Below are 14606 nucleotides of genomic sequence, written 5' to 3'. Positions count from 1 at the left end.
CGCGCACATGTTTGTTGCGACTGACATGCTGTTGAACAGAGAATTTTTTTCCTGCTGCCACTTTCACTTCACACACTTTAACCCCCTGTGGGTGGGGGAGGCAGACGAAGAATTCACCCACGGTATCCCCTGCCTGTCGTAAGAGGCGACTGAAAGGGACGACCAAGGGATGAATGAATTAGAACCATGAAACTACTCTTGATTCGTATCATCATGCCGGGAACACCATGGGTTGCATGTACTTGCGAGTAGTATCACTAATATGGTACGAAATAGGTTTGTGATTCGTTGCAGTAAAAAGCCTGGCCGGGTGGATTCCAGTACCCGTGCGTTGTACCCATGTGGGCAACACCGCGTGTCTGGGCGTAGCCTGTGAGTTGTACCACTATATGAGCGACACCGTGGGTCTGCGTTGCCTGTGATTAGTACTCACTATGTGAGGAACACCACGGGGCCCGTGGGACCGGCACCCGTGACTAGTACCCTAGGTGAGGAAACTCATCGGTTTGCGTTGGCTGTAAGTGGCGCCATTGTGTGCGAAACACCATAGGTCTGCGTTACCTGTACGAAGTACAATCCTTGTGAGTAGTACCATCTTTTGTGGAACACCGTGAGTCTTCGCTACTTCTGATTAATACCCCAACATGACACATACCATGGTTCTATTTTACTCGCGACAGTACCATTCTGTGGGGCCTTGGACTTGAATTTTGCACCCCCTTTAGACACCAAGCATCATTGTGCTTTATAAGTGGTTCCTTGGTCGGTAATAATGTTATTTTCGATCTCTATTGAGTCCGATCCACTGGTTTTTGTTTGTTTGTTTTGTGTTTTGTTGGGTTCCTGTCCATCCATTCATTCTTCATGACATGTGTTATTTTTATTTTGATCAGTGGATGCCTTTGAAATTTTTGTTCTTTCATTTCGTACCATTAGGGGCCGATGACCTTCGATGTTAGGCCCCTTAAAACAACAAGCATCATCATCATCATCGTCACACACTTTACAGAATAATATTTCACCACCTGTAGAAAAGGTATCTTCCCCGAATTCAGAGACAATTTGTCTCAAATGTCCTGCTCTGGATGGTTTTAGCTTTGGCGTTTTAACACGCACTCGAACTGACATCTACAAACTGTATAACTAAAACTGACCTGAAGAAACATGGAAATAGAGTACACCGGCAGGAATTACCTCACTGCTGACGTCACACTGTGAACACACTTCCCTGGTGAATTGATAAAGGCTTAGCCCTCAATTGAAGGTCATCCAAGAACAGCTTAGCTCTCACCTCCTGTTAAGACACAAAGGTGAGGGATGTACAAAGCTACGTACTCAGCTCACAACCGAGTGCAGAAACTTTCGAAGATGAACCTTCACGTTAACCTTCAAGTACGTCAAGATATAGGAACTGGTTGGTTGATGGCGTAAAACGTGGATTCTTATTTAAAAATAACGAATAAGAAAAATAAAATTATTAAAAATGACAAAATAATGACGCAAAAAGCGAAAAAATGACCTAAAAATCAAATACTTCAAAAAAATTACGAAAAATGACTTAATAAATACGCATTTCTGTAATCTGGGGACCATCAACAGGATTTGTATATAACTTAGCAACTTCTATGACACACCAATTAAAAGATGACATGTCATTGGAATCCTGGCCCTGATTATCATCATCATCATCATCATCATCATCATCATCATCATCATCATCATACCTTTTAATTACAGTTCCGAATCTGCTCTATCACCACAGCCGTCTGAAGGGTTCTCACCAAGATCACCACTTATCTCTACACCAACAACGTCTACTTAGTATCAGCCTGTTGAACCTTCAGTGTCAGCACACACGACACAATTAGTACAATACTCGCAAGTGATTACTTGATACAGCAATGGCATTCTCTAATATAATAAACTAAGTTGTCCACGAACCTGCTACGCAGGCGTAGCAGGGGGAGAGGTGATACTCCCAGGTGGCGGATAGGGGGGTCCTAACCGGCTTGCCGGCGGACTTGAGGGAAATAAAATACCTCTCGCGGACCAAACACACACCCCCTGTGGGTGGGGGAGGCAGACGAATAATACACCCACGGTATCCCCTGCCTTTCGTGAGAGCCGTCTAAAAGGGGCGACTAAGGGATGGTTGTATTCGAACCATGAAACTACATGTGATTAGTACCACCACGCGGAGAACACCAAGGGTCGCTTTTACTTGTGCGTAGTACCACTATATTAGGTACGAAATAGGTTTGTGATTAGTAGCACACAGGAGCACCGCGCGGTCGGCTTTTGCAGTACCTGTGATTAGTACCACCATATGAGCGGGACCATGGGATGATAGCTACCATGGACCTGCCTTACCTGTGATTAGTACCCGCTATATGAGGAACACCACGGGATAGGGAGAGGTCCCTGTGGTTAGTACTCTTATGTGATGAACATCATAGGTTTGCGTTGCCTGTGAATGGCGCCGCAGAGTGAGAAAAACATAGGTCTGTATTAATGTCGAATTTCATAAGCTTTGAGTAGTACAATAATGTGTGGAATACCGCAAGTCTCTGCTACCATTGATTAGTACCGCAACAGGACAGATACCATGGTTCTACATTACTAGCGATAAGTATCATTCTGAGGGGCCTTTGACTTGTATTTTGGACCCATTTAGACACCAAGCATCCTCGATTTGCTTTGGAAGTGGTCCCTTGGTCGGTAATACTATTAACTATGATAGTGTTTTGAGTCGGATCCACTGATTGTTTTAAATTCATGTTCATTCATTCATTCGTTCATTCATTCTTCATGACATTTTTTATTTTGGTCAGTGGATACTTTTGAACTTTTACTTTGTCGTTTCATTTCGTACCATTAGGGGCCGATGACCTCGATGTTAGGCCCCTTTAAACAACAAGCATCATCATCATCAAACTAAGTTGTGTGTTATTGTATTATTATGTTAGGTTCATTTTAATACATGTAACAAACATTAACCAATCAGTTGTGAAAATGATTTATGAATAATAAATATTACTTACATTGATAAAATCTTTTAAACTCTCATTTATAGCATCACACATGTCTGGTATTATTTTAATTACGGATGCTTTTGAAATTCTGAAAAATATCGAACCATCCGTCATGTGTGTATCTTCTGGTTGAATTTTTGGAGCAATTACATTTACGAGTATTTCCACTTGTGTACGTGTGACTCTCATCACTGCTTTACATTATCGATGATCTTCATTATATAGCTCTTTAAATATTGTATGCGTTGCCCTTTTCCTTTGAATCCAATTCCTGATCCAAATCGTCCCACGAACCTGGAGAGGTGGTACTCCCACGTGCCGCGTCCCAGGTGGCGGATAGGGGGGTCCTAACCGGCTTGCCGGCGGACTTGAGGGAAATAAAATACCTCTCGCGAACCAAACACACACCCCCTGCTAGCTGAGGCAGTTCGGGGCGCGCGCACCAGCACAGGCTGCAGGACCCCGTAAATACTTTCGGACTACATATTAATCCGTATCAGTTTTATTACATTATAAATATTTGAATAGTGTATATTGTACCGAGTAATATAGGAAAATTAATTACTTTAAAGAATAGGTTTACATTAATTTACAATGAAGTAAGAATCGGTTTCTGGCTTCAAGGCAGTCTTAGTCACTGCCATCACTCATCTCACTATCTGTCGAGTCGTCTTTTACACTGATAATGAACGGCTCCTTTCTTTCGTCCCTTGCTATTTCCTTGGCCCAATCGTCTGTTTGAACATCTTCCGCGCGATTGAAGCACTTTTTCCAATCTGCAGCAGTCGCACGGTCGATGGCTTCTGACGTGAGTTTTTCTACGCCCTTTATTTTGAATGTCCTGTTCCTCTCTGCCGCTTCTCTCTTGACTTGAGCCCAAATCAATTCACATTCACTATCCATCTTTAACTGCCTTTACGATGCGAGCTCAACAGCTGCTTGGCAGGGAATGACTCGGGTAGGGTGGCCTGGAGCGGATGGGCTTCAGTTTGACAGCACTGCACGATCAGCGTTGCCAATCCGTGCCCAGGGGTAAGCGACTCTCGACCATCTGTCGCTTCGCCGTTCCCATATCTGACGACAGCCCAATTTTCCTCACCCGCCTAATTTGGTGGCCGCGACAATAGTGTTATGCCCCTTAAAACAACAATCATCATCAGTATACTTTACCATGAATACAAGACCCCAGTTTTTCTCAATACTAGCGCTAGTTATACTCCAGCTCTCGAAAAAGAAAGTATAACACCCAAAGGGATTTTTCAAGTGAAATCCCTACGTCCCTTAACTCAGTAATAGGTGACGGAATTCAACTCTCTTATTTCCTAATCTAGAGCTCGTACCAGGTGAGTTGGCGGTGCGCTTAGCGGCGCGCATATGTGGGGTTGCATTCGGGAGTTAGTGGGTTCGAACCCCACTTTCGGCGACCCTGAAGATGGTTTACGGTGGTTTCCCATTCTCACACAAGGAAGATACTGTTGCTGTACCTTAAAGCCACGACCGCTTCTTTCCCAGTCCTAGTCCTTTCTTATCCCATGGTCACCATAAAATCTAGAGCTCCCTATGTTTGTTAAAAAGCGATCGTGTAGTTAGCCATTTTTTTTTTGTCATTGTGGTTACATATTTAACACAATTTCACCTCGTTTCTGGCCTTGTATGGAACGCACCGACCTCAATATCTTCATCTTCATGACAAATCCTATGAGAAGCTATATATAACTCAGTCTGAGAATGAATAGAGAAGAGTATTATGTTGATATTATTTAATCATAATGAATGAAAGATATTATGTTCTTCCATGTTGAGGTAAGTATGTTTTAATTAAACTTTTAGTATGTAAAAGACTTTCAACTTACAATGTCGTCCTTTTTCAGGGAGTATATTCTGAGCCATGTTTCATGGGCTAATAATGACGAAGTGTTCGCGGTTTGGACGTCACGAACACAGAATCAAGCCAATATAGTGAGCTACAACATAACAGACCAGCACTTAGTACCACGAAAGGTAAGCGGTGATTATGTACTCGATGGTGAACTCCCACAGGACGGGCTTTGCAAGGCCGTGAATATGTAGCATGTGCTTGGCCACAGGTGTGACATTGAGGTGGAGCCTGAGTGTTGTGTTGGTTGGTGGAGGCTGCAATAACCACAAGTGGGTTGCTCGTCTCGTAATTGTCTGGTGCAAAGATCGTTGTACGGGAGAAATTTCACACAACAAAATGGCTAGTGTCTTCATGCCCTCTTCATTTTGGTGTTGTGATCCTAGTCCTTCTAACAGTTCACACACATACGTCATCATCACATCCAAGGCAGCCATAGTTGGACATATTCACTTTTTTATTTATTTATCGGGGGCTCTTTCTGTCCGTTGTTGGCCGATATCCAGGTTAAGTCGTCGTCTACACGGATGGTTCAAGGACAGAAGCGAAGGTGAGCTGTGCTTTCGTTTTCGACAAGGATAGCTTTAATTTTGCTCTCCCTGAAACCTGTACTGTGTACACAACAGAGCTCTATGCTATCTGTGAAGCTCTGCGGTACGCACAGTCCGATGAGCGCCGACACTTTCTTCTGTATACTGACTCCTTGAGCTCGCTACAGTCCATTGATGCTTGTTTCCCTCGACACCCTCTGGTGCAGCGGGTCCAGGACCTGCTGGCCGGGTGTTCGGATGCCGGCACCAGAATCACGTTTATGTGGCTCCCAAGCCACATGGGTGTAGAGGGAAATGAATTAGCAGATCAGGCTGCCAAGGAGGCAGCTACACTGCCCCCGTTGCCTTTCAAGGTTCCAGCAAGTGATATTCGCTCTCAGCTGCGACATCTTGTTATGTCCCATTGGGAGATGGAATGGCAGGCCATTCAACTTCCCAATAAGCTGAGAGCGATCATAGGAGCAACGAAGGTACGGAGGGCATCCCTTCGGGCTTCTCTGAGGGAAGCAGTGGTATTATGTCTTTCTAGGATCGGCCACCAATTACATCTATTGTACTATGTAATAGGTTACTAATGGTTGATATAAGCCAAAAACTCAATTTTTAAGAAATATGAATACGTCGGTACTCTCTGCCAATTTTGTAAGTCCACGAACATACTACGTTGTCGTAGCAGGGGGAGAGGTGTTATTCCCACGTGGCGCGGTCCAGGTGGGGGATAGGGGGGTGCTAACCGGCATGACGGCGGACTTGAGGGAAATAAAATACCTCTCGCATACCAAACACCCTACCCCTGCGGGTGGGGGACGCATATGTAGAATACAATCGCGGTATCCACTGCCTGTCGTATGAGTTGACAAAAAGGGGCGACCAAGTCGCGGACAGGGATTGCGGTATGGTAAAATTGGTTTGGACCTCCTGGGGATGAGAGGGGTTGAATACATTCATAGGTAATCCCTGCCTGTGGTCAAAGGCGACTTAAAGGGTCATGTGGCCATGGTCCCCTCTTTACTTTTTATTATTTTTTGAGGGTTAGATATAGACCATTCTAAATTTTTGATGTACTTGCTGATCGGAGGTGGGCCTCTTACGTGTGCGATTACGCCCAAAAGCCCAAAATTTACCCACCCAAGACTCTTGCGGGTGGAAGCGCCATGTAACTTGGCAGTAGTATCCGCCTGACAACACAGGTCCCCGCACAGCCGAATGCCAGAAGAACATCTTATTATTAATTAATTTTTATTTTTTCTCTATATTTAGTCCTTTGTACACGCTATGAGGTACATGCTATTGCGGGTGACTGGAGGAAGGGAGTCGTAGTGCTCATTGCCTCAGTAATCCCGTATTAGGCATCGTCCAACATCGGACCCCGGGCAGTACCTGCTACGACCAGGTGGGTATTGCCTTGGCTGCTTGGTTCGGCTACAGAGACCCCTGATCGGAGTGGGTGGCATTCGGGGAGGAAGCTTTCGGGCATGGCTTCCAAACGAAGTCGGCTCTCTCAAGATGGTCCCCCACCTAAGTCTTTAACTCTTGCTTCCCTGAGAGGTTCAACTCCCTGGGAACATTCGCAGCGTGAAGGAATGGGATCCAGCTTCCCTAGGTTTCTGGTCGCTACCAGAACCGATGGGCAGGATTTTAAGCTGGTAAAGTCGATTATGCTTAGTAGACACATCGAAGGCGTCTACGGCGAACTTGAGGACCTCAGAAAAATGCGCAACGGTAGTTTGCTTATGGAGACTCGTACAGCACTGCAAGGTGACCAGTTGCTTAAGTGGGACCACTTTGGCGAAATCCCCGTCAAAGTGGAGGAGCATAAGTCCTTGAACCTGGTTCGCGGAGTCATCTTTCAATGCGACCTTATTCTAACCACTGACGACGAGTTGATGGAAGACATGAAGAACCGTGGTTTGACACACGTCCAGCACATTAAGCGCAAGGTCAACGGTGAAGACGTTGCCACAGGTGTCTTCATTGTCTCTTTCAAGTTGTCAGTGTTACCAGAGAAGGTCAAGGTAACAACTTATCGTTGCGATGTGGGACCGTAAATCCCGCCTCCTATGCGATGCTATCAATGCCAGCGATTCGGACATATGGTATCCCGCTGTTCGAATCAGTCTGTATGTGGTACATGTGGACGAGTAGCTCACGGCGCGGAAGAGTGCACAAACCCCTACAAGTGCACTAACTGCTCCGGTTTTCATTCCCCTCGGGATCGGATTTGTCCGACATATCTGAGTGAGAAGAAGATCCAGGAGATCTAGACCCTGGATGGTCTTTCCTACCAAGAAGCGCGCCGTAAGTTTAATTCTACGAATACACCTGCCCATACACTCGACTATAGCATGATAGGTCAGAGTCTTCCAGGTTCGTCATTTACAACATCGTCAACTGTACTGATCGCTTTGCCCAAGGCGAATGTTGCTGCTTCCAGAAACGTCGCAAAGAGTAAAAGCTCGAAGGAGGGGACCACCCCACTTTCGACCAACCAGAAGTCTGTGACGGCTGGTAATTCCAAGCTGGCACAGCAAGAGGGGAAGGCTAAGTCTTCCCTCCGGAAGAGGTCGGCGAAAGCCGTGCCCCAGCCGGCGGAGGCGACATCGTCGACCAGGGCTGGGAAACCATCTCCCAGCCCTTCTAAACAAGAAAAGAAGAAAGCGGCGAAGAAGAGCGCCTTTGCTGAGCGCTCTCGCACTTCCTCTGCGAAGGAGAAGTCATGCCCCCCATCTGGGGGGTATGAGTCTGCGGCAGGAGGTATCTCTGCTCCCAAACCTGTGCGCTCTCCTCGTAGGGAACCTGCTCGCCCGAGAAAGGCTTCAAAGTTCTGGGCGGTATCCACACCGTCTGTTGATGACGGGATGGATGTCGCGCTGTCCTCTACATCTACGGATGTAGATGTTGATAGTGTTTAGTCTTGCGAGCATTTTGTCGCTCATAACCTAACACTCCTTTTACAGCCCATACTACGGCACTGTTACAGTGAAATTGTAACCGTTATGACAGGCATCTTGCTGAGTTACGTCAGCTCATTAGTGAGTACGCAGCGAGTATAGTCTGTATTCAGGAGACCAACTTCAGACCTGATCATCATACGATCATGAGAAATTTCAGAATAAACTCGACAGAACGATACTATGCTCACCGGGCTTCCGGTGGCGTTGGCATTTTTGTACGTTCTGGTACCTACAGCGAAGAGGTTCCATTAAGAACCCCGCTTGAGGCTGTAGCTGTTCGCGTTCCGCTGCCTGTCATAGCAACAGTGTGTAATGTTTATTTTCCACCAGGCCAGCATCTTAACATAAATGTTGTCGCTGATCTTATAGATCAGCTTCCACCTCCCTTCCTCTTATTGGGAGATTTTAACGCCCATCACCCCATATGGGGCTCTGAGACGCCTTGCCCCCGGGGAAGAGAGCTGGAAACATTAGTAACAGAGCTGGATTTATGTATTTTGAACACAGGGGAACCAACTCACTTTAGTGTACGTTACGGCACATATTCTCGCATAGACGTAAGTCTATGCAGCCGAACGTTTGTTCCACTGTGTCGGTGGAATACGCGCGACGATCTTTGTGACAGTGCAATTTTCCCATCATCCTTACTTTGTTGAGACATAAATCCGTCGAGGCTCCCCCTCGATAGATTCTTAAACATGCTGATTGGCCAAAGTACACATCACTAGCTGTCTTTAATGAAGATATCAGGTGGACGGTTGGCGAGGAAATAACTTACGTCACCCAAGTTATTCTTGCAGCTGCTGAGGAGTCCATTCCGTTCTTCTCGGGGACTCCTCCCCGAAAATTCGTTCTTTGGTGGAACGATGAAATAGCGGCAGCCATCAAAGAACGGCGTCGCGCTCTTAAGCGTTACCGTAGCCTACTCTGGCCAAATTGGTAACATTTAAGAAACTCCGCGCTAAGGCGCGAGTTCTTATTCGACAAAGTAAGAAGGCTTCATGGGAGATATATGTATCGTATATGACGTCACATACTCCATCATCTCAAGTGTGGACTAAGCTTCGCCGTATTTCGGGTATTCAAGGATCATCTTCTATACCGGGAATTTCCATTGCAGGCAACATCGTCACTGAACCACTCTCGATTGCTAACCATCTAGCTAGCCATTTCGCGAATGTGTCTGGTTCGGGGAATTACCACCGTGACTTCCTCACTCTGAAGCGGGAGGCTGAACGACATCACTTCAGTTTTGCCACTCAGTCTTCAGAGGACTATAACGTGCCCTTTACGGAGTGGGAACTCCGCAGCGCATTTTCGCTCTGCAAGGACACTTCTCCTGGACCAGACAACATCCACAACCAGATGTCGGAACACCTTAGTGACGGTAGTTCACTACATCTCCTTCGTGTGTTCAACCGAATCTGGAAGGAGGGTGATTTTCCGTCCCAGTGGCGAGAGGGCATAATCATTTCTGTCCTCAAGCCTGCCAAAGATCCTAAGTATGCAGGAATTTACAGACCTATTTTTCTTACAAGGTGCCTGTGTAAGCTATTTGAGAGGATGGTCAATCGCCGACTCGTGTGGTGTCTGGAGAAACAAGGACTCTTGTTCGAGTACCAGCGTGGTTTTCGAGCCTCTCGATCCACCACTGACCACTTGGTACGCCTGGAGAGCTCTATCCAGGACGCATTTCTCCGCAAACAGCATTTGGTAGCCGTTTTCTTTGACTTGGAGAAGGCTTACGACACCACATGGCGATGTGGTATCCTTTCAATCCTGCATCAGTGGAGATTCCGAGGTAACTTGCCGGTATTTATTGCGATTTTTTTCCCTCCGTCTATTCCGTGTCCGAGTAGGGAGGACATATTCGCAACACCATGTTCAAGAAAATGGAGTCCCACAGGGATCGGTTCTTAGTGTCACTCTGTTCGCGATTGCCATAAACGGTATTGTTGCTTCTGCTTGTTCAGCAATAATACCGTCGCTGTATGTGGACGAAGTTGCGTTGCATTATAGCTCACGCAGTATGGCAGTTGCAGAGCTACAGTTACAGCAAGCTATTAGGAGGGTGGAGCAGTGGACCTTAGAACATGGCTTTCGGTTTTCACCACAAAGACCTTTGTTGTCCACTTTTGTCGCCAACGTTCTTTTCACCCTCCTCATGAACTTTATTTAGGAAATGTAGCTATTCCTGTAGTTGACAATTACCGATTTCTTCGACTCATATTCGATAACAGATTATCGTGGGAGCCAGATGTGCGGCAGTTAAAAGTGCAATGCACTAGGAAGCCGAATATCATGAAGTTTCTTAGCAGCACTTCTTGGGGGCTGACCGCACGGTGCTCCTACGATTCTATAGGGCACATATTTTATCTCGGCTGGACTACGGTAGTGTAGCATATGGCTCAGCATGACCAAGCGTTCTTGCGATGCTTAACAGCGACACCGCCGGTTGGGATATGCTTGAATAGCAGTTACGAATTGTTTGACGTACCTTCGGTTCCTTGCCATGTTAGACAACCAAGTGGGGTACCTCCGTGGGTAGTACGACGACCTGATATAATCCTGGATTTGCACACTGGCCCGAAAGGAAACACGGACCCTTCGATTTATCGGAGGCTCTTCCTTTCCGTTATTGGCCGCTATCCAGGTTCAGTCGTCGTCTACACGGATGGTTCAAGGACAGATAGGAAGGTGGGCTGTGCGCTCGTTGTCGACGATAAAAGGTTTCTTATTGCTCTCCCAGAAACCTGTAGAGTGTACACAGCAGAGCTCTATGCTACCTGTGTAACTCTGCGGTACGCACTGCACAATGATCGCCGACACTTTCTTGTGTGTACTGACTCCTTGAGCTCGCTACAGTCTATTGATACTTGTTTCCCTTGGCACCCTCTGGTGCAGCGGGTCAAGGACCTGCCGGCTGCGTGTTCGGATTCCGGCACCAGAATCACGTTTAAGTGGCTCCCAAGCCACATGTGTGTAGAGGGAAATGAATTAGCAGATCAGGCTGCCAAGGAGGCAGTTACACTGCCCCCGTTGCCTTTCAAGGTTCCAGCAAGTGATATTTGCGCTCGGCTGAGGCATCTAGTTATGTCCCATTGGGAGATGGAGTGGCAGGCCATTCCACTTCCCAATAAGCTGAGAGCGATAAAAGGAACAAAGTAGGTATGGCGGACTTCCCTTCTGCTTCTCGGAAGGAACCAGTGGTATTATGTCGCCTTCGGATCGACCACGGTATTTTGACGCACTCCCATCTACTGGAAGGAGAACCCCCTCTGGTGTGTACTTGCGGCGACTATCTTTTCGCTGTACACATCATTACGGAGTGCGTGGACCTGGTCGATCTTCACCGTAGTGTAAAACTCCCGCGTACCATCTCCCTCATCTTGCGAGATGACGGCAGTCAGCAGACCTCGTCATCCGCTTTATGAGGGTTAGTGGTCTGTTTTATCGTATGTAATGCTGTCCTTTGTGCTAGTGTATTTATGTCATTTGCGCTCTTATCCTTTTGACTTCATTTTAGTTTGTGTTGCGTATTTAATGTGTTATTTTAACGTCTAACGTAAATTATGTATATGTATCTGTACTAGCAGGCAATGTCTTATTCCTTTTTCTCCTATATTTTTTTAAATTTTATTCCAAAATAAGGCATTGCGAATTAGATCCACTGATTTAATCTCATATTCATTTTTCATCACCATTTTTTTTTAAACTCTAGTCTGTGGATACGTTTTAAAGTGTCATATATCATGTTGTCCATCTCGTTCCATATGGGGCCGATGACCTTCACTGTTAGGCCCCTTAAAACAACAAGCATCATCATCATCATCATCATCATCAACAACAAATTACGAACTTCTCTCCTTATAAATGTGCACAGCACGATATGAACCTGAAAACCTAATTTTCCCTACTTTTTGCGTTTTCAGGAACATTTCTTGGCAGAATCATCAGGGTGGTTGGACTTCGTAACACTGAAGTATACTTTGACGGGAGACAAATTCTTCATCATTCAATCCCAGCATCAGGAATCTAACCTTGGGAAGTATTTGCACTTGACGCAGATTACTCGTAGACCTCAAACAATAGTGACACCCCTCACTTCTGGTCCCCGAGTGGTCACAGAGATCTATGGTGTTGATACAAATGGTAACATGTGAGTATTTGCTGCATATTTTGATAGTATAGAGGATGATCGTAATTTTAAGTGTACCAAGTATTCCTGGTTTCATTCTACCCGATTTCATTCATTCGCCTCTTGTGTCGTGAGTTAGGTGTGGCTATCGGCGGTTGCTTTGAACTAGTGTTGGCTACTGAATGAATGATTCGAAGCAGTGTATCGATTCATTCAAGTGTCAGAGTGAATCGATTCACAGTAACGGCAAGCTCACGGCACACGATTCAGCTTACTCCCAGCGGACAGTGCTGAGTGGCGCACTCACTGGACGTTGACGGGGAGCCGAGCTCCCGCTGCAGAGAGACAGTGAACCATGGCACATCGAAAGAATCGTGACCGAGCGCGGCTCAGTGAGACACATGATACACACGGCTCCTTATCGGCTCACTGGACACGCGGAGAGCCGAGCTTCCGCTGCAGCGAGACACTGAATCATGGCACATCGAAAGAATCGTGAACGAGCGCGGCTCAGTGAGACACATGATACACACGGCTCCTTATCGGCTCACTGGACACGCGGAGAGCCGAGCTTCCGCTGCAGCGAGACATACAGTGAGCCATGCTACACTGAAAGAATCGTATGCTATAATGGACTCTCGAGCTCAGCTCATTTGAAAATAATACCCATTTGCATTCACTGTCCTCTTCTTACAGGGAGGTTTAAATAATAGATGGATTTATTTGCAGTGTTAAAAAGGTAGTCACAACATAATTCTGAAGAAGCTAGTAAGTAGGTAGGCTATTAGATTATACTATTTATTAGTTTAATGAATCTTAGTATTATAACTTAGTTGACATTTGACAATTATACTCGACTCTAGCCTGTCCTATGACTGAGTCATGCTCATGACCACTCAAAAGTACCTGTTTTATATTTTGGAAGAACGGCTCAGTATTCTCTCACTTCATATGTCACATCGTTGCACAAGACTTCAATCATATGTGGACAGACGCAATAACAGTATGTTGAATCAGAAAACCAGCGGGCTACTGTACATCTCGGGTAGCCTATACAAAATATGACGATTTAAAAAATCCTCAGCTGATAGAAAAATACTTTTTTTAAAATGACTGAGCGAGTTGTCGCGCGGTTAATATCGCGTGGCTATGCGCTTGCATTCGGGGGGTGGTGGGTTCGAATCCCACCGTCGGCAGCCTTTAAGATGGTTTTTCCGTAGTTTCCCCATTTTCACACCAGGAAATGCTGGGACTGTACCTTAATTCAGGCCAGGGCTGCTACCTTCCTAACCTTTCCCACCCTGCGTCGCCGGAAACCTTCGATGTATTAGAGTAACTAGCATTTTTTCTAAGAAAGGAGTTCATTATATGAAGACCAGATGGCAGCTGCGTGCACTGAATGCTGTTGCTGCTGTCTTACCAGCGCATACTACACAGATGCAGTACGAGCGGTGACCAATGAGCCGTGAATCGGATCACTGTATCGATTCAGTAACGTGAACGGAATCAAATGAATCGATTCAGTAAAATGAATCGAATGTCCCATCACTACTTTGAACCGACCTCCGTGTCTACCTAGTTCCGCTGCCGGATATACGGCTAGATTTAGTTCGCGGATCTAAGGTGAACATGGACGCGTCTGGTCACCGGAGTTATTTCCACGACTTCGCTCACCAGTATCCGGCCGCGCGACATCACTTTGCAGATGGTTCTAAGATCGGGGAGAATGTCGGATGCTCTTTCGTCTCCAATGATATTAGCTTAAATATTACGCTTCCCAGTGTGTGTAGCTTGTATACTGCAGAGATTTTCGCCACCTTCAAAGCTCTGAATTTTGCACTGGGTGACGAGAGAGACCACTTTCTCTTATGCACCGATTCGTTAATTTCTCCGCAGTCTATTGAGATCTGTCCCACAACACCCACTGGTGCGGCGGATTCTGTTTCCCACAACACCCATTGGTGCGGCGGGTTCATGACCTTCTAGGCATGTTGTGTGATGCTGGCACCAGAATCACTTTTGGGGGAGATGAACTTGCGGATGAAACTGCAAAAG

General features: G+C 46.1%; 1 protein-coding gene across 1 annotated transcript in view; it reads left to right on the top strand.

Moving 5' to 3' along the window:
* Nucleotides 1–14606, top strand: part of LOC136872222 (venom dipeptidyl peptidase 4) — a 226349-nt gene that overhangs the window by 120815 nt on the left and 90928 nt on the right. The window contains exons 8-9 of the mRNA XM_067146050.2: nucleotides 4904–5033; nucleotides 12346–12572. Of these exons, the coding sequence (XP_067002151.2) occupies nucleotides 4904–5033; nucleotides 12346–12572 (357 nt within the window). The remainder of the gene's footprint in view (nucleotides 1–4903; nucleotides 5034–12345; nucleotides 12573–14606) is intronic.

Source organism: Anabrus simplex, chromosome 4, assembly GCF_040414725.1.
Source record: "Anabrus simplex isolate iqAnaSimp1 chromosome 4, ASM4041472v1, whole genome shotgun sequence".
NCBI lineage: Eukaryota > Metazoa > Arthropoda > Insecta > Orthoptera > Tettigoniidae > Anabrus > Anabrus simplex.
This window is presented reverse-complemented; position numbering and strand designations above follow the sequence as displayed.